General features: G+C 34.0%; 1 protein-coding gene across 3 annotated transcripts in view; it reads right to left on the bottom strand.

Moving 5' to 3' along the window:
- The window catches only part of KIF18A (kinesin family member 18A), an 85,007-nt gene that overhangs the window by 49,578 nt on the left and 7,819 nt on the right, over positions 1-27,610 (bottom strand). For 2 of the 3 annotated variants that reach the window (XM_012452247.2, XM_012452248.2), the window contains exons 2-10: positions 24,370-24,740; positions 21,621-21,778; positions 18,701-18,805; positions 16,761-16,871; positions 14,626-14,823; positions 11,474-11,650; positions 10,220-10,294; positions 9,906-10,018; positions 1,351-1,513 (exon numbers count right to left, since the gene is read on the bottom strand). In XM_012452247.2, coding sequence (XP_012307670.1) covers positions 1,351-1,513; positions 9,906-10,018; positions 10,220-10,294; positions 11,474-11,650; positions 14,626-14,823; positions 16,761-16,871; positions 18,701-18,805; positions 21,621-21,778; positions 24,370-24,694 — 1,425 coding nt within the window. In that variant the 5' untranslated portion in view covers positions 24,695-24,740. The remainder of the gene's footprint in view (positions 1-1,350; positions 1,514-9,905; positions 10,019-10,219; positions 10,295-11,473; positions 11,651-14,625; positions 14,824-16,760; positions 16,872-18,700; positions 18,806-21,620; positions 21,779-24,369; positions 24,741-27,610) is intronic. The other variant, XM_012452249.2, reaches the window with a different exon arrangement.

The following is a 27,610-nucleotide window of genomic DNA, read 5'->3' as shown; positions in this document are numbered from 1 at the left end:
ACTTTCTTTTTCTTACCCCAAGCATGCTCACTTGGGATAAGAAAATCAACCAACCTTGCCAACTGCGATGGTTGGCAGGCTTTTTTTTTTTTCCTGGTGTACCCCTAGTATAAAGGATATAGACCTCTGAAATTTCAGGCTTTATATAGGAGCTCTCATTTCTAACTCACTGTCTCCTTTGGGTCTCTTACCTAAGTAGTGATGTACATCAAAGGTAGAATAGTGGGCGTAGTCTGTGTATGGAGGGGAGAGGGCAGTATACTATCGTATTAAAAAAAAATAGTAAACTGATTGTTTGGTGTGCTTTTAATTAGGCCCCTGCACTCATACATCTAACAATTTCAGTGATAAAATTCTTTTCTGACAACAAAAATCTGTTGGTTTAAGTTGTAAGCTACTGCCTGCATCTGGATAGACTGCTTCTATTGCTCTACCTTTAGTAACTCACTGTCCCTGAGTGGGTAAACTTCATGTTAAAAGTTCCATAAAATGCCCAGAAAAACAACAGTTGTACATGAGATTCTGTTGTTTTTGTTTGTTTCCTTTTTGTTACTGACATTCGGGAATTAAAATTTCTTTCTTAAAATCCCAGCACTTTGGGAAGCTGAGGCGGGCGGATCACTTGAGGTCAGGAGTTCGAGACAAACCTGACAAACATGGAGAAACCTCGTCTTTACTAAAAATACAAAATGAGCCGGGGTGGCACATGCCTGTACTTCAGCTACTCTCCAGAGGCTGAGGCAGGGGAATTGCTTGAACCTTGGAGGTGGAGGTTGCAGTGAGCCAAGATTGCACCACTACACTCCAGAATGGGAGAGAGAGCAAAACTCTGTTACAGAAAAAAAAAAAAAATCTTTCTTGAACACTTAACTATGCATTTAAAAAAATGCTTGCTACATTTCCTCCAACATTTCCAGATGTTTGTGGAGAATGGGTAAGTAGCCTTGACTATCAAATTTCTAGAGATAGACACACCCCCACCTCACCCTCCACCACCACCAGGACTGGCACGGTGGCTCATGCCTGTAATCCCAGCACTTTGGGAGGCCGAGTGTGGATCACCTGAGGTCAGGAGTTCGAGACCAGCCTGGCCAACATGGCAAAACCCCATCTGTACTAAAAATACAAAACATTTAGTAGAGATGGTGAAATCCGTCTACTAAATTTCATGCCTGTAATTCCAGCTACTTGAGATGCTGAGGCAGGAGAATTGCTTGAATCTGGGAGGCAGAGGTTGCAGTGAGCTGAGGTCGCACTTCAGCCTGGACAACAGAGCGAGACTCCGTTTGAAAAAAAAAAAAAGAAGCCCTTATGTTTTAACACTTTTTAAAATTTATAATTGCTAATTACCTTTTCTACTTTATCTTCGGAACACATCATTTCTATTTGTTTATGGCACTGTTGTTGGTAGAATGATTTAAGTTCATTTTCTTTAAGTAACATTTCCAACTTCAGATATTCTTGTCTAATTTCTTCTCGATTCTGGAACAAGCAGTTCAGGATTTCTTGAAACCTACCAAAATTAAAACATTATAGAATCTCACTAAAATTATAGTAAGTCATACAAAGTTTATTTAAAGGAAATGCATAAACAAAGGAATATATGTAATTCACAGAACTACATTCAATGATAAACAGCAAATAGGTAAAAATGACTGTATCCTACTACAAAAAATGTTTAGAAAAAGTTATTAACTTTACTTCTACTACATTAGGTTCCTCTCTTTCTCACCCAAGGAAGATCATGGTACTGAAAGATATGGGTATCATAAGGTGTTGGTATTGCTAACATACTGTGTTTTGTCTATGCTTACATCTATACATAATCCAATTGCTCAGCAAAACTAAAATAATTTTTGTTTGTCGGAAAAGGATGATAACCCGGGCATGCACAATCTGAATTCAAAAGGCCCTACTAGCAACACAGCATTATGTGCTGTTTTGGTGTTGGCTCACTGTGAAGGAATAAGCAGTAGGAGGCATAATCATATGGTGCCTCCATGGCCCCCTAGGGAAAGTGACAGAGCCAGTTTTTAGCTTCAGAATTTGTTATAGTGAAAACAGACCATACGGTTAGGTACCCCCTACAGCCTGGCTAAGAATCAGCTGACACTGCTAGGACTCAAAACATCCAAGTTTATAATGTGGTAAACCTAGAAAAGCTGCTGCAGTGTGTTTCCCCTTTAGGGCAATATACGTCTAGAGTATCAAAGCTGATTTTGATTTCAGATTTGCAAATGCCCACAGACTTCAAGCTGATTAAATTTTATGAAAACTCTAGCTGGAACCTGCAATCCTGCATCCTTTTGGGTCAGTAGAACACTGGTCACAGCAATATTTTAATTTTTTAAAAACATTCATGCTTTTAAGTCATAGATCAACTCCAAGCTACAGTAACAGTATAAACATTCATATCAAGCAAAAACCTAAAAAAAATTAACGGTGAAGAATTTAAAATAAAGTAAAATCAAGTAGATACATTTAAAAATAAATGTTCTAAACTGGCCAGAATTTTAGATATACTTGTAAGGATTGGCGGTAATGCCAATTTACGTCAGTAGTTCTTAATGAAACTCTATTGGGAATGAATATAAGCCACAAAACACTGACTTTACTGCAGTTTTGTCAAGCTGATAAATATTTCATAGGAAATATGTACAGACATTGTTATTTCATTGTATTATATTACACCAACAGTAATGCCAGTAAATGAATTGATAAGTTGTCTTTAGGTTATATCTAAAGATAATTTCTTAGTTTTTCTATAACTTTTTATTCAAGGACAAAGTTAAATATTTGTCAATTTTGTGGTCTAGACTTATTTTAGTTGTTGGTGTTCACTGATTAGGATGGAAGGAAAGGAATTAGTATCGAAGGTTTCTAGAGAGCTGCTTAACAAAAAAAAAAAACCCTATCATTTTAAAACTGAAAGAGTTCTAAGCAAACATTCAATATCTGCACCAATATTTTTAGGTAATACATAATAAGTATTAAACTCCACAATTTTCTTGGCATAGTCATAAGTAAAGTTATATAATTACTCTTTATAAAAGAACAAGTGTGTGTTTTTTTTTTTATTTCCTTTTGAGAATTATCTTTCCAAATAGCTTTGATAGACAGAAAATGCTGTAAATTCTTCCTTTTGTCTATTTAAACTTCATAAAAATGTTATTTAAGTTTTTTATAACAAAAGACACCATGAAAATCCATGGCATTAAAAAAGTACCATGTAACAATATGATTGATACAATACAAGATATTTCACACATTTATTTCAAAAGACAGTTATTTTTAGGGAAAATGACAAAGGTTATTGAGTACATAATGCTATCATTACCTTCTTCATAAAGACAAGTAAGTTATTTAACACATGGCCAGAATTAAAATCAAAGTTTTTATTGTTGGTCAAAAGTCAGGTTGAAATATAAAAAACATCCAAATACATCCTATTTCATAGCTCAGGCCCTTCCCTCCTGAAAGGAAGTTTCAATGACTTAAAACCATCAACTCAAGAAATGTTTACTAATCTATAAGGTTTTAATTGGTATAGTAGACTTGCTTAAGTAGTGCTGAGGAATTCTATGGAATCAATTACTCCAAATTTGAGAAGCTTGTGAATTCTAATAGTTATCCGGTTACATGAGGACCACTCCCACGTTTAACTAACAAAATGAAATAATAACAACAACTAATAATACCATATCAGAGTTAAAAGTTTTCTTTGATGAGATGAAAAACCAGAAATCATTTTTACTTATTTCTTCAACAATACTGTAAAATGGATAAGAAATAATAAAAAAGCATCATAAGACTAATACACTATAACAATTTTATCTTAAAATAAATTGTTAGGGGAATTAACAGAAAATAACTTAAACATACTAGAAAATCTCCAATGTAAAAAGAGCTCTTGCATTATAATTAGAGGTCAACCTTAAGCTATATGAAAACTGATTGACTGAGATTGATAGAAATATTTGTTGTTATTACTTCTTACAATGTTTGCAAAGTAGCATAATGTGGTAAAACAAGAATTAAGACATGAAAGATGTGACGGATTCTTGCCTTTATCTGAAGGTAAGAAAACAATACCTGCCTTAACACTATTTGAAAGAGTTGTAATGGTAAGATGAAATTAATATGGCTCTAAAAATAATTAAAAACTATAATATATATAAATATAAATAAACTACAAGTAGTTTTCTAAGCATGTGGGGTCAATTAAGGCAGAACAAATTTTTTTTTTTTACAAGTTAGGAATATTTTATGTAAAACTTCAACACACGAATGCAATTTTGAAAAGTTACAGCTGAATCAGGTGTGAAAGTCACTTTTGACTATAATCTTGTTTTCCTTACAGATACTGAGATACTTTCTACAAATTCTAGAGCTCCAAATAGTGTGAATAACCACACTAGAAACCTAGAATTTCATATCCAGCCAAACTAAGCGTCATAAGTGAAGGAGAAATAAAATCCTTTACAAACAAGCAATTGCTGAGAGATTTCATCACCACCAGGCCCGCCTTACAAGAGCTCCTGAGAGAAGCAGTAAACATAGAAAGGAACAACCAGTACCAGCCACTCCAAAAAAGTACCAAATGGCAAAGAGCATTGATACAATGAAGAAACTGTGTCAACTAATGGGCAAAACAAGCAGCTAGCATCAAAATGTTAGGATCAAATTCACACATAACAATATTAACCTTAAATGTCAATGGGGTAAATGCCCCAATCAAAAGACACAGACTGGCAAATTGGACAAAAAGTCAAGACCCATTGGTGTGCTGTATCAGGAAACCCATCTCACATGCAAGGATACACATAGGCTCAAAACAAAGGGATGGAGGAAGATTTACCAAGCAAAAGGAGAGCAAAAAAAAAAAGCAGGAGTTGCAATCCTAGTCTCTGATAAAATAGACTTTAAACCAACAAAGATCAAAAGAGACAAAGAAGGGGATTACATAATGGTAAAAGGATCAATGCAACAAGAAGAGCTAACAATCCTAAATATATACACACCCAATACAGGAGCACCCAGATACATAAAGCAAGTTCTTAACAACCTATAAAGAGACTTAGACTCCCACACAATAATAGTGGGAGACTTTAACATTCCACTGTCAATATTAGAAAGATCAATAAGACAGAATATTAACAAGGATATCCAGGACTTGAACTCAGATTTGGACCAAGCAAACCTAATAGACATTTACAGAACTCTCCACCCCAAATCCACAGAATATACATTCTTCTCAGCACCACATCACACCTACTCTAAAATTGACCACATAACTGGAAGTAAATCACTCCTCAGCAAATGCAAAAGAATGGAAATCATAACAAACAGTCTCTCAGACAACAGTGCAATCAAATTAGAATTCAGGATTAAGAAACTAACAAAGAACGGCACAACTTTATGGAAACTGAACAACTGGCTCTTGAATGTTGACTGGATAAACAATGAAATGAAGGCAGAAATAAAGATCTTCGAAACCCATGAGAACGAATACACAACGTAGCAGAATCTCTGGGACACACTTAAAGCACTGTCTAGAGGGAAATTTATAGCAGTAAGTGCCCACATGAGAAGCAAAGAAAGATCTATAATCCATACCCTATCATCAAAATTGAAAGAGCTAGAGGAGCAAGATCAAAAAAACTAAAAAGCTAGCAGAAGACAAGAAACAACTAAGATCAGAGCAGAACTGAAGGAGATAGAGACACAAAAAGCCCTTTTAAAAAAATCAATAAATCCAGGAGCTGGATTTTTGAAGAGATCTACAAAATAGACAGACCACTAGCCAGATTAATAAAAAAGAAAACAGAAAAGAATGAATTAGATGCAATAAAAATTGATAAAGGGGATATCACCACCTATTCCACAGAAATAGAAACTACCATCAGAGATTACTACAAACAGCTCTATGCACATAAACCAGTAAACCTGGAAGAAATGGATAAATTCCTGGACATTTGCACCTATCCCAAGCCTAAACCAGGAAGAAGTCGAAACCCTGAATAGACCAATAACAAGGGCTGAAGTTGAGGCAGCAATTAATAGCCTAACCACCAAAAAAAGCCCAGGTCCAGATGGGTTCACAGCCAAATTCTACCAGGCATACAAAGAGGAGCTGGTACCAATCCTTCTGAAACTATATCAAACAATACAAAAAGAGGGAATCCTTCCCAAATCATTTTATGAGACCAACATCATTCTAATACCAAAACCCGGCAGAGACTCAACAACAAAAAAACTTTAGGCCAATATCCATGATGATCATTCATGCAAAAATCTTCAATAAAATACTGGCAAACCGATTGCAACAGCACATCAAAAAGCTTATCCATCACGATCAAGTAGGCTTCATCCCAGGGATGCAAGGCTGGTTCAACATAAGCAAGTCTATAAACATTTTTTACCACATAAACAGAACAAAGACAAAAACTACATGATCATCTCAACAGATGTAGAGAAGGCCTTCGACAAAATTCACAGCCCTTTATGCTATAAAACTCTTAATAAACTAGGTATCGATGGAACATATCTCAAAATAGTAAAAGTAATTTACAACAAACCCACAGCCAATATAATACTGAATGGGCAAAAACAGGAAGCATTCCCTTTGAAATCTGGCACTAGACAAGGATGCCCTCTCTCACCACTCCTATTCAATATAATATTGGAAGTTCTAGCCAGAGCAATCAGCCAAGAAAAAGAAATAAAGGGTATTCAGTTAGGAAAGGAGGAAGTCAAGTTGTCTCTATTTGCAGATGACATGATTGTATATTTTGAATACCCCATCGTCTCAGCCCAGAATCTCCTGAAACTCATAAGGAGCTACAGCAAAGTCTGAGGATAAAAAATGTGCAGAAATCACAAGCATTCCTATACACCAATAACAGACTTAAAGAGAGCCATATCAAGAACGAACTGCCATTCATAATTGCTACAAAGAGAATAAAATATGTAGGGAATGCAAGTAACAAAGGATGTAAAGGACCTCTTCAAGGAGAACTACAAACCACTGCTCAAAGAAATAAGAGAGGATACAAACAGATGGAAAAACATTCCATGCTCATGGTTAGGAAGAATCAATACTGTGAAAATGGCCATAGTGCCCAAAGTAATTTATTGATTCAATGCTATCCCCACCAAGCTACCTGTGACCTTCTTCACAGAACTGGAAAAAACCACTTTAAACTTCATATGGAATCAAAAGACAGCCTGCTAGCCAAATCAATTCTAAGCAAAAAGAACAAAGCTGGAGGCATCATGCTACCTGACTTCAAACTATACTACAAGGTTACAGTAATCAAAACAGTATGGTACTGGTACCAAAACAGAGATATAGACCAATAGAAAAGAACAGAGGCCTCAGAGACAACGCCACAGATCTACAACCATCTGATCTTTGACAAACCTGAGAAAAACAAGCTATGGGGAAAGGATTCCCTGTTTAATAAATGATGTTGGGAAAACTGGCTAGCCATGTGCAGAAAGCAGAAACTGGATCCCTTCCTGACACCTTATACTAAAATTAACTCCAGATGTATTAAAGACTTAAACTTAAGACCTAATATCATAAAAACCCCAGAAGAAAACCCAGGCAAAACCATTTAGGACATAGGCATAAGCAAGGACTTCATGAATAAAACACCAAAAGCATTGGCAACAAAAGGCAAAATAGACAAATGGGATCTAATTAAATTTAAGAGCTTCTGCACAGCAAAAGAAACAATCATTAGAGTGAACCAGCAACCAACAGAATGGGCAAAAATTTTTGCAATCTACCCCCATCTCACAAAGGGCTAACATCCTGAATCTACAAAGAACTAAAACCAATCTACAAGAAAAAAACAACCTCATTCAAAAGTGGGCAAAGGATATGAACAGACACTTTTCAAAAGAAGACATATATGACACCAACAAACATATGAAAAAATGCTCATCATCACTGGTCATTAGAGAAATGCAAATCAAAACCACATTGAGATACTATCTCATGTCACTTAGAATGGCAATCATTAAAAAATCTGGAGACAACAGATGCTGGAGAGGAGGTGGAGAAATAGGAACACTTTTACACTGTTGGCAGTAGTGCAAATTAGTTCAACCATTGTAAAATACAGTGTGGCAATTCATCAAGGACCTAGAAATAGGAATTCTATTTGACCCAGCAATCCCATTACTGGGTATATATCCAATCGATTATAAATCGTTCTTTTATAAAGACACATGCACACACATGTTCACTGTGGCCCTGTTTACAATTGCAAAGACCTGGAACCAACCCAAATGTCCACTGATGATAGATTGGACAAGGAAAATGTGGCACATCTACACCATGGAATACTATGCAGCCATAAAAAAACAATGAATTCGTGTCCTTTGTAGGAACAGGGATGAATCTGGAAACCATCATTCTCAGCAAACTGACACAAGAACAGAAAATCAAACACTGCATGTTCTCACTCATAGGCGGGTGCTGAACAATGAGAACACATGGACACAGGGAGGGAAGCATCACACACTGAGGTCTGTTGGCGGGGAATGGGGAGTGACACTAGAGGACAGCACATCTGTTTAGTGAATATTTTAAGCTCACTGTTGAGACCTATTGCTCAGAAAAAAAGATTCCTTTCAAAACACTAATGCTCACTGACAATACACCCGGTTATTCAGGAGTTCTGATGGAAATGTATGAGAAGATTAATGTTGTTTTCATGTCTGCTAGCTCAACACCCAGTCTGTAGCTCATGGATCATGCAATATTGACTTTGTGTCTTCTTGTTTAGGAAACACATTTTGTAGGGCTATAGCTGCCAAAGATAATTACTTCTCTGATGATTCTAGGCACAATAAATTGAAAAGCTTCTAAAAAGAATTTGCCATTGTAGATGTCATTAAGAACATTTGTGATATGTGGAAGGAGATCAAAATATCAACATTAATAGGAATTTGGAGGAAGTTAATTCCAACCCTCATGGATAACTATGACAGGTTCGAGATTTCAGTCAAGAAAGTAACTGCAGATGTGGTGGGCATGCAAGAGAATTAAAACTAAAAGTGGAGCCTGAAGATGTGACTGAATTGCTGCGATCTCATGACTAAACCTGAAGAAATGAAGAGTTGCTTCTATGGATAACCAAAGAAAGTGGTTTCTTGAGAAAGTTTACCACCTACTCCTTATAAAGATGCTATCAATGTCAAAATGATAACAAAGGATTTAGAATATCACATAAATGTAGCTGATAGAGCAGTGGCAGGGTTTGAGAGGATTGTCTCAAATTTTAAAAGAAGTTCTACTGTGGGCAAATGCTACCAAAGAGCATCACATACTACAGAGAAAACTTTCATGAAAGGATGAGTCAATCTATTCAGCAAACTTCATTGTTGCCTTATTTTCAGAAATTGTCACAGCCACTCCAACTTGTAGCAACCAATTACTCTTACTAGTCAGCAGCCATAAACATTGAGGCAAGATATCCATCAGCAAAAAGATTAAGACTTGCTGAAGTTTCAGACTATCATTAGCATTTTTTAGTAATAAAGCATTCTTTTAAAATTAAAGCATGGTCATTATCTTTTCAGACATAATGCTATTGCACACTTAACAGACTATAGTGTAGTGTAAACATAATTTTTATATGCATTGGAAAACCAAAATATTTGCATGACTCATTTTATTGCAATATTTGCTTTATTGCAGTGGTCTGAAGGATGGAATCTGCAATGTCTCTGAGTCAAGCCTATATGTATGTATGTGTGTATATATAATTATATATAAAACATACATATGTATATACATATAAAAGACATAACAAATGATAATTAACATAAAACACTAAACTAAATTTTAAAACAATAAATTCCTCAATATTAGATCTTAATATAATGTTTACCTTTCAATTTCTTTTTCCTGAGGGTTTGAAATCATTAACCTTGCTTTGTCATTTTTATTAGCAAAGGCTTTCTGTTGTTCATAGGCTTTTAGTTTTTCTTTTAACAATAAAATCTAGTAGAGAGAAAACACTAGTTAAAATATAAAAGAAGTCATTTACATAGCCACAGCCAAATTTTAGCTGTTAAAAACTAACTGAATTAACCAGATTTTAATTTTAATAGAAAAATATGTTAAATTTTTGGACAATTAAATTATAAAATTTTATAAACGAAGAAGTGAAAAAGACTAGCATAAAAATGTAAACAGACATACCTCTGCCTTCTGCTCATTACAGATCTTTACATACTGAGTTACATGATTATTTACATTAAGAACATTGCTCTTCAACTGTTGAAAGATAGAAATTATGTTTGTTTACAGAGAGATAATAATCACATAAATACATGAATAAAATGACATTATATTCTCATTGAGTTCCATGAATTCAGAATTTGTGACAATTATGCTTTTGTTTAAAATCTATGACAAGAGGATCTTCTCAGCACATTAATAATGTAAATGAAATTATAAAGAAATTACCTTATTGAGAAAAGGTACTTACAAGCATGTACTCATAATATAATAAAATTCCCTACTTTTAGTTTTCACTGAATTCTTACTATATTTTAACATTTTTATCATAGTATGGGCCGTTTGACATTTATGGTATAGTAGAAAGAATATTAAACATATAAATCCAAATACTTGATATTGAGACCTTGCTTACTTCTGACTTAACCTGACTTAGAATTCTAAGTGCTTGATGTTTGGATTTCTTATCTGTAAAATGGAGCTAAGAATTTATTTCTCAAGAGGTTAGTGTAAGAACTACATGAAAATCATGTGTGACAAACTTTTCTGTATACCCATATTGTATGACCTTTTACAATTTATTATATAAAGAGCCTGGGAACATTTTTCTCAAGATGACCATAACATGTTAGTCTTCAGACACTTAAGGAGAGTGGCAGAGGGGGAAAGGGAGAAGAGGAAGAATCATCACGACAGTCTAACTCTAGGTTTTTTCAATCCTGATATATTATAAATTTTAAACATACATGTTTTGACATATATGTTTTTAAGTACACCAAATCTTTGGCAAAAATACTTACATAATCAATTATTATTATTATGTTTCTGGAGAAATACAGAGATTGGTATATTAACATCATGAATGTGGATATAAATTATGTAGAAAAGACTATTTTTTTTAAAAAAAAATATGCTTTATATCTATTTTACAGATGAAATAATGGGCTTGGAAAGATTAACTAACATATCCAAGATTTTTCAGGTAGAAAGTTTTGGTCCATATTTGAGATATATATATAAATATATAAATCAAGATGCTTTATGGTTTAACTGTCTAAATTAATGTTCAATTAACCAGGTTAGCAAAGACTGTTCTAACCCTGATCTGTCTAACTTGTTATGTAGAAACATAAACCTAATTAATACTTTCATGATACTTATAAAAATCATATGCAGCCAATATCTCAACAACAAAGGCAGAGTAAACAGACTTACAGAAGATTTTATGTCCTTTGCACGGTTAGCATACTTAAGAGTGTTATATGTGTCATCATAGAATACAGAGGAAGGACTAACAGCAGCTATCATTATAGTTTGACAGTTTCCTCCAAGAGAATCCTTTAACAAGCGAGTAAGCTTACTATTTCTGTAAGGGATATGCTGATTCTTTCTCTGAAAGTACAAAAAAAGAGTTCTTATGTCATTTTTCACATTTAAATGCAAACCAGCTACCACTTTAGCACTTAACTATAAGAACTTAAGCACTATCCAATTTTGTCCAGGCTTATAATTGGTGATTGATTCCTAAGACAATGAATCTTATAGGATTATTCAGTGAATATATAAAATACCATATTTAAAAATATCTCCATCTGAATAAGTATGAACTTATTTTTATTTATTTTGCCATTGTTTATTTCAAAATAAAATATTACATATATTTATGTATTATTTCAAAATAAAAAAATACATAAATAACGGTTCATTGTGACATATGTACCATATTAATGTAAAAAATTAACAATAGGGAAAATTGGGTGTGAAGCATATTTAACAGAATCTTTTTGTATCATCTTAGTAATTTTTCTGTGAATCTGAAACCATTTGAAAATGTCAATTTAAAAATATTTCCACTCATTGAAAAAAATTAAAACACAGAAGTAAACAGATGTCCTATATAAATATACTAGAGGAATAACAAGAACTCTGCATGGCTTAGAGTTACTTCTCTCCATAAATAACCATCTAATATAGATATAAAATAAATTATAATTACAGTGTTACAGACATTTCTTCTGAAATCACTATAGAGTCCTAAAAAAACCCTAATACTTCAAGACATTCTTTTACCTAAAAAAATTAAAAAGCAAAAGTAACAAATTCTGTTTTGTTTCTGGTTTTGAAGTAACAAATAAATTTTCCAGAAATGACAACTTTTATATAAAGAAAGATTCTTTACAACTTCAAGCTAAAAGCAACCTAATGTTATCCAATGCATATCTTTCATATTGCAGAAAAGGAAATTGAAGCTAAGCATAAAGTGAAATGATTTGCCTCAGGTCACACAGCTGGGAGTTCACAGAGCTAGAAATAGGTACTAGATCCCCTAATTCTCAGTAGCAATATGCTTTCCACCATAGCAGACTTTCCCAAACAGTGTGAAATGTGCACTGCTGGTGCTATTTTAAATGATTTTTCATGTCTGAGACATATATTGAATACTGACTCACAAATGACTCAATGGGAGTCATTATTAAAAAATTTAGGATTAGTTCACATGGCAAAAATCTTACGAATGGCTTAAGTTTATAAAATCAGACTCTATACTATGCTATCTGCTTACATGTTTGAGATTTTAACTTAGACTATAAAAGATATCTTGCTTTTGCAATCTTCACGTGATTTTAGTAATTTGCCTTTAAAAAAAAAAGTGCTGCCAATTATTTTAATACACTTTATTCCAAATCAAAAGGTAACATTTTGAACAGTTTAACAAACCAAAGCTTTTTATTTTATTTTATATTATACTTTAAGTTTTGGGATACATGTGCAGAATGTGCAGGTTTGTTACATAGGTATACATATGCCATGGTGGTTTGCTGCACCCATCCACTGTCATCTACATTAGGTATTTCTCCTAATGCTAACCCTCCCCATCCCCCTACCCCCTGACGGTGTGTGATATTCCCCTCTCTGTGCCCATGTGTTCTCACTGCTCAACTCCCACTTATGAGTGAGAACATGCAGTGTTTGGTTTTCTGTTCCTGTGTTAGTTTGCTGAGAATGATGGTTTCCAGATTCATTCACATCTCTGCAAAAGACATGAATTCACCCTTTTTTATGGTTGCATAGTATTCCATGATGGATATGTGCCACATATTCTTTATCTAGTCTATCACTGATGGGCATTTGGGTTGGTTCCAAGTCTTTGCTATTGTGAATAGTGCCACAATAAACATACGTGTGCATGTGTCTTTATAGCAGAATAATTTGTAATCCTTTAGGTATATACCCAGTAATGAGACGCTGGGTCAAATGATATTTCTGGTTCTAGATCCCTGAGGAATCACCACACTGTTTTCCACAATGGTTGAACTAATTTACACTCCCACCAATATAAAAGTGTTCGTATTTCTCCACATCCTCTCCAGCATCTGTTGTTTGCTGACTTTTTAATGATTGCCATTCTAACTGGCGTGAGATGGTATCTAATTGTGGTTTTGATTTGCATTTCTCTAATGACCAGTGATGATGAGTTTAGGTAAGCACTTCTGGCATATGGTACATGTAAACTATTTTTAAATATGCCAAAAGCATTTAGTAAACATTACGTTATTAAGTGATTTCATGACATTTTATAACTTAAACCCTTCTTAAAAAAAAAAATCAACACTCTTTAATACTTAACCCCATTTTATGGTATATAAAATACTAGGGGCTGGGTGCGGTGGCTCACGCCTGTAATCCCAGCACTTTGGGAGGCTGAGGTGGGTGGATCACGAGGTCAGGAGTTTGAGACCATCCCGGTCAACATGATGAAACCCTGTCTCTACTAAAAATACAAAAAATTAGCTGGGCATGGTGGCGCGTGCCTGTAATCCCAGCTACTCAGGAGGCTGAGGCAGGAGAATTGCCTGAACCCAGGAGGCAGAGGTTGTGGTGAGCCGAGATCGCGCCATTGCACTCCAGCCTGGGTAACAAGAGTGAAACTCTGTCTCAAAAATAAAATAAAATAAAATAAAATACTAAACAACAGAATTTAGCTTTTCTAAAATATGGTTATTTTGTCGTCATGCCAATTTAATTATCATGCTTGCTGTGTAGTGATCATTAAATTATCACAGTTTAAAAACCAAGTTCAAAATAAGTGATAAGAATGTACCATAAAATATTAACTCTCAATCTGGTATTCATTACTTTCCATTTAACCAATTCTGATTATAAAACTGGAAATTAAAAAAGAAATAATAATCAGTTTTATTTAATACACTAGGTTTTCTGAGGTCTTTGATCTATATATGAACTTTACTGATATACTCTTGAAATGTGATATATACCAGACTTTAAAACAAAATTATATTAAATAGTATCTTTCTTATATGTTTGAATATTTCAAACTATTTAACAAATAAACATATAATGCCTACCTTTGAATCTGCTAAGGCATTGATGACATTTCCAAGAGCTAAAAGTGATTTATTAATATTTGTGCCTTCTACAAATCGGGTTCCCTTAGCACCGGTAGTACTTGCTCGTTCAGATCCTGCCAAGTCAATGAGTGACATCTTGGCAATACGAACATTTTGATTGATACTTGCTGGTTTGTCTTGTTGTCGCAAGTAAATCTTTTTGAAATTACAAAATTTAAAAAAATGAGGATAAGATTTAATAAAATTAAAAGGGAAACATATACTTTATTTTTAAAAGAGCACAAAATCAAAATTATTTTCATTTTAAAAACTAACTGAACAAGGTAAAATCTTATTGATATTTAAGAGCACTAGAAGTAATCATTACAGTTGAGAAAAATATAAAAATGTAAAGACTTTCTATATGCGTACCAGAGGAAAAATAACTCCTGAACTGACAGAAGATCAAAAGTTCCATTTATATTCTGGTACCCCTTGAACCAGAATATGGAATTATCAGAGGTGAAAGTTAGGGACACAAATTCTATAGAAATAATGTTAAGAAAAAACCAAAGGAACTGGTCAGAATGCCTTGCATGTATCCAGAGACTGCCCCTAAAAACAAGGTGAATTTGAATCTTGATCCAAACTGAAGAGTAAATTTATTCTAATCCCCCAAACTTGTGTATGTCCTTCTAATTAAGAAAATATTATATACAAAAAAGATAGTACAGTCTTGCATCACTTAACAACAAAGCTATGTTCTGCGAAATGCACTTAGTTGACATCCTCATTGTGAAAATATCATAAATCAAACATAACAGAAAATAATAAAATCAACAGACTTGGTAAACAGAATGTAGTAGACTGCTTTTGGGGTAATAAGTACAAGCAGCACACTCTAAAATAACAATAAAAAGTAAATACATTAATGAATAACACAGTCATTTATTATCAAGTCTTATGTATTGTACATAATTTCTGTACTGTATTCTGTACTATATTCTGTACATATAGTATGTACTATATTTTCATATGACTGGTGGTGCAGGTTTGTTTATGCCAACATCACCACAAACATTTGAGTAATATGTTGCACAACCACATTATGATGAGCATGACATCACCAGATGGATAGAAACTTTTCACTTGCGTTATAATCTTATGGGACCACTGTTGTATATGTGAACTGTTGTTGACTAAAATGTCATTATGCAGCATAGGACTATACAGTAAAGTCTACTTGTCATTTTCAATCACCTAGTAAAGCATAATTTATTCAAATATTTAGAGCTACTCCGTAAGAATTATCTGAACTACATTAGGTGGCAAACAAAAGATGAGGAAGGCAAGGTATTACTTCATTATAAAATCTATTTATTAAATTTTTTTCTAAAGCAGGCTCTAAGATTATTTCAGAGACATCTCAGTGTCACAGAGAAACATTTCTCTCAAGACTATTAATAGACAGAGAGTTAGTGGTAAGAACAAAAAAGATTAATGAAATTTTTGTAGACTATGAGTGGTTTGACTGCCTTCAATATGAATTCTTTAAACTATAACAATTTCTTTCTTATAAGATGAATCTCAGATAGCATAATACTGAAAGAAGCTTTATATTATCATTTGGATATTAAAAGGACTAGAACCTATAAGAAATAGTAGCTACTAACCTATGCATTAGCTCTTTCTGGAATTGTATAACTAAGAAGTACTGTGCCAACTGAATCATACTTCCTTAAGGAATGCAACTATTTACATGGTCTTTATGCTGAGATCTTTTAAAGATGAATCAGTATTTTCCAAATTATTAGTTGTATAAGTCTAGAACTATAGAGATAAATTTTACTGTGAATATAAGATTATCTATTGGAAAGATTAAATATTTTCACCAAAAACAAAATAACTTTTATTACTACAACTTTACCATCCTATATATTTACAAAGGAAGAAATTTTGCATTTTTGATTTAAACATCTGAGTTATAAATATTCTTGGTGACAGAAACTTCTCAAAGCTACAAAGTAAAGAAAGTACTGGCAAGTGAAGTCTACAGACAGATTTTTCTCACATGTATGAAAATGACCATTCATGACTTTAGTTTCATTTATTTTAAATTCAATTTTAAGAGTGATAGTCTAGTGGCCTCTTACTTGGAAAACAGCATGAGAACGAGAAGATGCAGCATTCATATCAGTGGGATGTTGTGTCCTGTTTTTGTTTCCATTATCCAATAAATGTAAAATTTCTTCTGAGGATTTGGGCTGGAGATATTTAAGTAGAAGAAAAAATTAAAAATCAAATTATCTTTAAATTTTTCAATAAAATTTCAAAAAACAAAAAGATTTAAAGGTAAAAGTAAATGTTTCCTTAAAAACCCTAGAAGAAAACCAAGCAAAACCATTTAGGATAAAGGCATAGGAAAGGACTTCATGACCAAAACACCAAAAGCACTGGCAACAAAAGCCAAAACAGACAAATGGGATCTAATTAAACTCCAGAGCTTCTGTACAGCAAAAGAAACAATCATTACAGGGAATTGGCAACCAACTGAATGGGAAAAAATTTTTGCAATCTACCCCCATCTCACAAAGGGCTAATATCTAGAATCTACAAAGAACTAAAAGAGATCTAAAAGAAAAAAACATACAAACCCATTCAAAAGTTGGCAAACGACATAAAAAGACACTTTTCAAAAGAAGACATATATGAGGCCAACAAACATGAAAAAATGCTCAACCACACTGGTCATTAGAGAAATGCAAATCAAAAGCACATTGAGATACCATCTCACGCCAGTTAGAATGGTGATCATTAAAAAATCTGGAGACAACAGATGCTGGAGAGGATGTGGAGAAATAGGAACATTTTTACACTGTTGGTGGGAGTGTAAATTAGTTCAACCACTGTGGAAGACAATGTGGCGATTCCTAAGGACCTAGAAATAGAAATTCCATTTGACTCAGCAATTCCATTACTGGGTATATATCCAAAGGATTATAAATTGTTGTATTATAAAGCCACATGCACAGGTATGTTCATTGCGGCACTGTTTACAATAGCAAAGACCTGGAACCAACCCAAATGCCCATCGACGATAAACTGGACAAGGAAAATGTGGCACATATACACCATGGAATACTATGTAGCCATAAAAAACAATGAGTTTGTGTCCTTTGTAGGGACAGGGATGAATCTGGAAACCATCATTCTCAGCAAACTGACACAAGAACAGAAAACCAAACACAGCATGTTCTCACTCATAGGCGGGTGTTGAACAATGAGAACACGTGGTCACAGGGAGGGGAGCATCACACACTGGGGTCTATTAGGGGAGACTAGGGGAGGGACAGTGCGGGGTAGGGAGGTGCGGGAGGGATAGCATGGGGAGAAATGCCAGATATAGGTGATGGTGGGATGGAGGCAGCAAACCACATTGCCATGTATGTACCTATGCAGCAATACTGCATGATCTGCTCATGTACCCCAGAACCTAAAGTACAATAAAAAATAAAAAGTAATAATTAAAAAAAAGAAAATGTTTTCTACAAATTCAATCCTATTAAATACTGATTTTGTCTCATCTGCTTAGTATTGTGTGTGTTACATGAAGAATAAAAGATAAAATCTAGTCTCTCAGGAGCAGAGTCTAGTCTCTGTATTAAACGGAATATGACATTAAATGTTCAAGCAGATTTTTGAAAGAAAATCTCACTCATTGGGAGGCTAAGGTGAGCAGAATTGCTTGAGCCCGGGAGTTTGAGATCAGTCTGAACAACATGGTGAAATGCCATTCTACCACAAATACAAAAATTAGCCAGTCTCATAGCCTGGTCACAAAATAAATAAATACATACCTACATACATAAGTAAATTAAAATTTAAACCTAAAATTTTAGAAATGTTTTGAAAAAGTTCACTTAGTATTTAAAAAAAAACAAAATTAGACTAAAGATATAACCTAATCATTTAAAATCTGCACTTTATTAGTTGTTTTTTCTCAAACAGGATGGAAGTAAGTGCATGGCTGGTGAAAATGGCTTAATAATCACATTTGGTATTCTAACAGGGAAAAAGATGTTTATATACACACCTGGTGTAAAGTAAGCCCATGAACGACTACCCCTTTTTGGGTATCTTCCCGGACAGCAAGTGGCCCTGAATTTGCTAAGAGGTCACGAATCTGTTCATTATATACCTTAAAATAAAAAGAACTGCTTTAGCATTGATGTAAAAAAAAAAAATAGTGATTACATCACACATACATTGCTGATTTAAGGTTATTAGAATTTTTATCCTAAAGACAAGGAGCAGCTCACTTTTATTCATCTCATACCTTCTATGTCATATTGCCATTAATTGTCTACCATCCCAGAAAATTGAGGAGTATGATTACCTAGGTTTGAAATTGAAACAAAGTTGGAGTCATATCCTCACTCATAATTCCTGCCTTGATGACTATGGTGAAACAGAGATAAGTAAGATAGCTTAAGTGCATTTTCTTATTTCCAGGAAATATATGGAATACACAGTCTTGGGAAATTCTGGGAAACAGAAATGCAGGTTGCATGGAGATGGCATGGTTCTTACTGTAGAGATATTTATTATTTCACAATGTCTGAGTATTCCAAACTTTTTAAATTTTAGAGCTTAAATGGTACAGAAAACCCACACTCAAGGACAGGTGGTATTTGTTTAAATAATCCTTCAATTATATTAATTTTGACATATAATAATTAATAATAAAAAAGAAGATCCATTTGAATGATGAGGGAACTAAGGCTCTGGGAGGTTAAATGATTTATCCATGGTCATAAAGGTATTAGTAGAGTAGGAACCGGAGCCTAGACAGCTTCACTGTACTGCATCATACAGAATACACATCTGTATTTTATATCTCTGGCCATTTTTTAAAAAGTAATTTTTATAAGTAAAACACATTTCTGTGTAGTAATAGTGACCTGATTTTATCAATTTATTAAATGTACAAAGTTTATTACTTGCTAACCGAATGACAATTACAACTATTACTGAAAGATTTAAGAAAAAACATTACAAAATGTAGTCTCCAAAAAATAATTTTTTTATTTCTATGTTCTATTAAGTAGCTCATAGTGATAATTCATTGTTGATTCTCTAAAATGAATGATAGACATTAGAATGTAATAGACCCTTAAAAGTAATACAATGATAATAAGAAGAAACTTTTTAAAATCATATCTTTTTGATGAGCAGCAGTCACTCTTCTATTGCTTCCCCTTACCTACTTCAATCATACCAAATCAACAATTAGAATAATTGCTCTTAAGCTGGTCTATGCATGAGACTCACCTGGGAGCATTTAAAAAACACAGATGCCTCAGCCACACCCCAGACCTACTAAATTAAAATATCGAAAGTGTGAGGCCTAGGCATATCTATTTTGAAAAAGTTCTATAGGCAATTCTGGTGCACAGTTTGAGTGGAAAACCATATTATACACTGCTTATTATTAATTATATGAAAGCAGATTAAAAGAAAAAATAAAAATTGTGAAAATAACCGAACTTCAAAATTCTCCCAGTTATAAAAAGGATCTAAGGAAAAAATAATGAATGCCGCCACCATCTTTTTCTAATTGAGTTCAGAACAATTATTTCCATACTTAACTAAAAAAATGAATTTTGCTTCTTTTTTATCTTTAAGTTCTAATGAAGACATTTTCACAACATATATGATTTTAATCAATCTTTGGAAGAAACTCTCAGTAGGGACCAAACTATAAGATGTTAATAAGAGAAATTTTCTGGAACCAGAAATGAATAGGCAGTGAAATCAGGGTTTTTATGTTTCTGTACTCGTTTCTAAAACACTATCTGAATGCAAAGTTAAGAGCGTCTGCCACTTATTGAATATTAAGAGAGTAGAAGGCCTCAAAGAAAAATGATGGGGTATTTCAAAAGGACACAAGAGACAACATGAAGGAGCCTCAACTGGCCAAATCTTGCACAATTTGAACATACAAAAAATGATTACAGAAAGAGATTATACTATTGAATAAAGTAAAAGTGCATGAGGATGATATAATAAAGGAAAAACTCTTCCTTATAGTAGAAAGCCAATAAAGAAATGTACAAGAAATGATGGAATTTAAAAATTACCATCACCTACCACTATCATAATAGTAATTGATTCAGTCACCAATCAACAGTGGACGCTAATACCGATAGATGAAAATTTGAGTAGTTAGGGATACTTACATTGTCTACATACATAGCACTTACTAATTATAAATGGTAAAACAGTATCTTCAAAGTGGAGAAACCCTACAGATATTAGCATAATAAAACTCATGAAAGTTAACATTCCAGTATAAGAACTAATCAACCGTGTAAGCCTTTTATGACGTAGTAAGAAGTCAACATCACTTTGCTTGTGTTACTGTCAGCGCATAATCTGTATCTAATCATGACAAATCCAAACTGAGGATTTTTATGGCAGTGTCATAAAAGGCAAACAAACACATAAAAATTACAGATTAAGGAGACTAAAGAGATATAACAACCGAATGAAATTTTATTTTACAATAAAGAATATTAATGAAATAACTAGCAAAATCTCACTAAGATCTACAGATAACTATATTGTATCATTGCTAATTTCCTGATTTGGGTACCTATTTAGCAGTTACTTAAAAGAATATTCTGTTTTTAGAAGTCTGCAACTTAGCTCTGAAAGAAAGAAATGTATACACACACATAGAAAGCAAATGCAGTAAAATGTTAACATGTGGGTTTTCTATGTGAAGGGTATCTGGAGGTTCTTTGTACTATTCTTGAAACTTCTCTGTAAGTCTGAAATTTTGCCAAAATTAAAAAAAAAAAAGAAACTTAACAGAAAAAGATGCATAACAAATATTCAAGACAAGGAATTTTAATAATTTTATAAGTTCATGGGAAAACTCATATAATAAAATCATTTTAATGAACCACGTCAATGATTTCTCAAAACTATTGACTAAATTGCCAACTTACCTCCAGATACGAAACTGCAGTACTACATATTTTCTCTTCTTTAATCTCATCCATGCATTTGTAAAGGTGTAACATTGTTAGATACATCACTCCAGGTTCATCAGCTGATCCTAGCATGGTATGGGTCTTCCCAGCACCAGTGGCACCATAGGCAAGTACTGAGTTTTTAAGAAAAGGAATCAAAACTCTTTGTTATGACAAGTAACACTATTATATCTAATTATCTAGTGGATAGTTTCATCTGGATATCATGAACAGTATCTTTAAACCCTATAAATCCAAAATTATTTAGTCATATCCTCAAAACCTGGGAATTTTTACCACAAATCTGCTCTTATTCCTATATTCTTTATTCTGATGAATGGTATCACTACTCCCAGTCCCACACTCCAATGACGACTCTTTCAAAGCAATCTTAAAATATTCCCACTGATTAGTCATTCATCTTCCATCTTCTTTATCCTTTGGAATTTACAGTCATATTTATGAAAAAGAAATCTCAACACATTAAACCTTCTTAATTGTTCCAGGTTTAAAGAAAGTTCAAATTCCTCACGTTGGAATATTATAAAGCATTCAGAGGGTACCTGCTTATTTCACCAGCCTACTTCTTCCTTGCTATAATCTAGGGATATTTAATTATTCAATATTCTCACCATTTTCTGCTCCTTTCTACTCTGTTGTCTTTGTTCTAAGGAGTCCCTCAACTTGATCCAGCTGGAATACTTCTACCTGTTTCTAAAATGCTCAGCACAAATATCATTTTTCTCTGCCTTCCCTCATTGTTCTAGGCAGACACATCCACTCTTTTACTTCAGCCCTCAGTATATGCTGCGTATCCACATTCCTCTCTTCTGGCATGTATCACACTGTATTTCCAACCGTGTGAGCCACCAAGGCAGAGGCCATGTATCCTTGGCACCTAGCAAATCACTTGCCACAAAGCAGGTACTTAAATATTACCAGATAGATGCCATTTATAAAATTCCTTTTTAAATTCTTGTTTAAGGTAAATTAATTTGTTTTTAAGATTCTGTTCAGTACAAGAAAATCATGTGTTTCTTCAAATGTATTTTTAAAAAAATCTACTCTATGGGCCAGTCTCCGTGGCTCATCCCTACAATCCCAGTAGTTTGGACAGCTAAGGTGGGAGGACTGCTTGAGTCCAGCCTGGGCAACATAGTGAGACCTCGTGTCCACAAAAAATTTCAAAAAATTAGCTGAGTGTAGTAGTTCATGCCTGTAGTCCAGCTACTCAGGAGGCAGAGATGGGAAGATTGCTTAAGCTGAAGTCCAGCAGGTTGAGGCTGCAGTGAGCTGTGATTGCACCAGTGCACTCCAGCCTGAGAAACAGAGCAAGACTCTGTCAAAAAAAAAAAAAAAAAAAAAAAATCCACTCTGTGAATTACATATGGTAAATACCAAATACAATAATGTTAAGGCAGTAAGTTATATTATTAGTGGTTGATAATATTTTTATAAATTCAATCTGTCTGCTAAACCAAATGTTAACAAAACACAAAAATACTTTTCAGTATAATCAATTAACATAGTATATATTTTACTTTGTTCTATTTTATTTAAGCTGGTATATGAGGAAGCTCTAAGACAGCTGGGTAAGAATATAAAGAAAGACAAAAAGAAATGAAAAATTTAATAGTAGTTTGATAGAGCTTCTGGTTTTTTTCTTTGAGTTAGGAAAAATTTTCAAAATCTCTAGAGACATGAAGTTTTATGAATGAGAAAAAGAGTATCTCCTTAAAAATGGAAATCACAGCAGTACAAATCAATAAACTATACTCCATTCTTATTTGACCAAGAGGGTATGTCTTCCATGATAAAACTAAAATGAATCAAGGAAAGACAATGAAATATGTTATAGTTGTGAGCTGTCTTGGGGAAAATGTCATAAATACTAATGATTACAAAAATAAAATGGTGTTTAGTGCCTGATAAGCACTGAATAACTGGCCATTTTGGGTATCTCTCTCTTTTTTCTTTCTTTCGTTTTTTTTTTTTTGGAAATCAACATGGCTTTCTTGAAAGGCCAAAAAACCACTAAAGATGCCTCTTGGGCTAATGATGGGCTAAATAGCATGAGATACTAAATTAACATAAGATCTTAACACTTTTATCTGCCTTTCCAATTTTTATTTTACATTTGGGGGTAAAGTGTATGTTTGTTACATGGGTAAATTGCATGCTGTGGGGTTTTGTGTACAGATTTTTTCATCACCCAGGTAAGGAGTATAGTACCTGACAGGTAGTTTTTTGATCCTCAATCTCCTCCTATTCTTCATCAACTTAAACACTTTTATTTCAGTGTACCATGAAGAAAAACTGCTGTAAAGAAACTGTCAAATGTTCAGAAATGTCTGACTACTCTCCAGGGATAGATAATTATTTAAGTAAGCTGTAGGAAAAGTTATAAATACAAATTGTGAGAAAACTGATGTTAATTTCAATAAGCATGTGGTTTAATAACATGGGGAACTGAAAGGACACACTGTCTATAGGGGCTATCGTAAAACCCTGGAAGAGAAAGGTTCACAAATGATAAATACGTTATTTATGGTAACTAACTTTCAAAGAAAGTCTCTATTTACAGTTCAAACCTATTGAATTTCTTAAGAATTTTTAGCATACAAGTGCCTTAAATTTGATTATATTTAGAAGGGTCAAGTAGATGTCCCTCCTAATGTAAAGTGAAAGCAGATAGAGAAATTAAATTCCAAATTGAAACAAATACCTGTGCAATTATATCCATTCAAAAAACTATGAAGAATTGGCTTAGTAGTGTGTTCAAAAACTTCTGACTGAGTTGAAGTTTCATCAAAAACAGCGTCAAATACAAATTTAAGATCTTTATTTTGTCTCTTTATAACATTTTGATTTGTAGTTTTCTTTCCATGGAAAAAACTGACTTCTTCTTGTTTGGGATCAAACACTAGGATATGTTTATCCACAACATGAACCACTTTATGAAATCCAGCTGCTTTTTCTTTTGTGTTTTCAGGACGTACACGAACTACTACTTTCATATGGTGGCACAGGTCTTCCTCAGTGACAGACATTGTTGATTATCTTGATTCCTATTTGTAAAAATGCTTGAATACTTCTCTGAAATTCAAAAAGAAAATAAAGTTCTAATATCAGTTTTACTTTCATGCAAAATAACTGGAAAGTAATATTCATTCAAAAAAGGCATTAATAATTCTGTTTCACTCACTTGGTAAACACTGGGGAAAATATATGTATATATAAACACACACACATATACACACATACATATGTACTTTACCACCTTAAAACAAACAATTAAATGGCACATAGATATACAAAACTATGATAAAAATCTCTTTACTTGAAATATTAGTAAGATACTTGGCTTAAACTCAAATACTATAGCTGAACCATATATAAACACAGATATGCTATGCTAAAACCCAGATTTGATTTTCACAAGCCCTCCAGCACTATTTTAGCTTAGGTCCTGGGAATGGAGAGAAAAAGATCTCTCGGAACCATATCAAGGTATGATTGGAGAGCCTTGGCTCGTGAATTATTTTTAGTAAAAGTGATCTTGGCTGCAAGCCCCTTGGCAGTGGAAAGTCATACATACAGGCTGGTCTCTACCTGCACCTCAAAGGCCCACAGGGTTAAAATTAGTTCCAAGTATAGCATGGAAGGCCCCTGTGCAAGGATGACACGCAAATTCATGAAGCGTTCCATATTAAAAAAAAAAAAAAATAGTTCCAAGTAGGCATTCAATTAGCTAGCTCAGGTCTGAAGGTGATCGAGATGGCACAGACTCCTTGGTGTATTCAGAGACCTTAGTCTCTGAGTATAGATTCTAGTCTCTGCTTTCTAATTGTATGCAAGTTTAAGGAACCAATGATAGCAGGTTTAAAAATTATGGTCTGACTTTATGACTGCTTCATACGTGAAAAGGAAAAGTAAAGTAACAAAGATCAATAATTTGAAAGTCTCAACTATAAAGAAAATAATCTAGAATCTAAAGACCCCCAAACCAAAAAATTACAAAACAAAACAAACACCCCAAAACAACAAGATCTGAGTAAGGACCAAAAGGAGGTGAGAGACTTAGTACGATACTACAATCCCACTTCTGAGTACATATCCAAAGGAATTAAAATCAGTATGTTGAAGACATGTTTGCCCTGCCATGTGCACTACAAGACTATTCACAATGGCTAAGTTACATAAACAATCTAAGTGCCCATCAACAGATGAAGAGATTGAAAAAATGTGGTATATTCACTCAATGGAATACCATTCGGCCTTAAAGAAGAATAAAATTCTGTCACTTGTGATAACATGGATGAATCTAGAGGGTGTTATGATAAGTAAAATAAGCCAGGCACAAAAAGACAAATATCACATAATCTCACTTATATGCAAAATCTAAAAATCTGAACTCAGAGAAGTAGAGTAATGGTTACCAGAAGCTGAGGAGGGTGGGGTGGGTGGGAAAAGGGGAAATGTTAGTCAAAGGGTACAAAGTTTCAGTTATACAGGAGGAATAGTTTTGGTGATCTATTATATAGCAAGGTGACCATGGTTAATTGTTAGGAGTACATTTTAAATGTTCTCACAACAAAGAAATGGTAGGTGAGGTGATGGATACGTTAATTAGCGTGATATGCTCATTCCACTATGTACACATGTATCAAAACATTACATTGTACCCTATAAACTTACACAATCTTTTTTGTCATTTATAAATTAAAAGAGACAAAAAAGAATAAATTCATCCAAAACAACATTTGAGTAAGGGCTTGAAGGAGGTGAGGGAGTGAGTCATACAGACATTGTAGGAAGCATTTCCCCACAGAGAGAAACACGCCAGAGTGGTGCTTTATATGTTGGCTAGAATGGAGTGAGCAAAGGAGAGTGTACTAAGACATGAAATGAGAAATGGAGACCGTTAAAAGAACTTTGGCTCGTACTCTAAGTAAGACAAATAACCATTGGAAGTCGTTTTGTGCATAGGAGTGACATAATCTGATCACCCTCACTGCTATGTAGATAATATAATAGACTAGCCCATTGAAGTAATTTAGACAAAAGATGACTGTCATCTCAGAATAGGGTAGTGGCAAAAGAGGTGGTAAGTGGTCAGATTCCGGATTTATTCTGAGGGTAAAAGTGACAGAATTTACTGATATGTAGAAGTGGAGTGAAAGAGAGAGACAGGATTGAAGAATAACTCCAAGGTTTCTGGCTTGAGTATCAGAAGAATAAAGTAGTCACCAACTGAGATGGAAATAACTGAGGCTGAAGCAGGGTCAGTTCAGGAGTTCAGTTTTGGATAGCTTAAGTCTCAGAGTTTTGACAGACACCCAGGTGGAAATGTCAGGGCAGGTGGAAGCTAAGAAAATAAGAAAATAAAGGCTGTTCTCAGTCTTAATGCAGTATTAAGCTTTAAAAACTTTTGGAAAATCCTAAATCAAGGAGGAAACAGTGATCCATTATGTTAAATACTGCTGGCTGGATGCAGTAGCTCACACCTGTAATCCCAGCACTTTGGGAGGCCGAGGTGGGTGGATCATGAGGTCAGGAGTTCAAGACCAGTTCGAGAGCAGCCAATATGGTGAAACACTGTATCTACTAAAAATACCATCGGATTTAGTAACACAGAGGCCACTGAGAAAAGCAATTTTGGGGCAGTGGTGGGAAAAAAATTTTGAAGGGAGAAGACTCAGAGGCAAGGGATATAGAAAGGGCTATTCCAAAGGAAGGAAAAAATGGTGTGAGTGAGAGGAAAAGTGGTGGGGTGAGGAGGAGTCAAAAGATGTTTTGTTTGTATTTTTTTAAATGGGAGAAATAACAGCAATATTAAAGCTAAAATGTGTCACAAAAACACTTAACCATATACTTTTGGACAGAATTCAAATAAAACCAAAGGAATCTAAAAGCAGCAGATGCTAGACATATCTTTGCCTTTTTAAGACTTTGCCTTTAGCCAA

This window comes from Aotus nancymaae, unplaced genomic scaffold (genome assembly GCF_030222135.1).
Source record: "Aotus nancymaae isolate 86718 unplaced genomic scaffold, 86718_ANA_hifiasm-v0.15.2.pri h1tg000059l, whole genome shotgun sequence".
Taxonomy (NCBI): Eukaryota; Metazoa; Chordata; class Mammalia; order Primates; family Aotidae; genus Aotus; species Aotus nancymaae.
The sequence above is the reverse complement of the archived record's forward strand: the minus strand, read 5'-3'. Positions and strand labels throughout refer to the sequence as shown.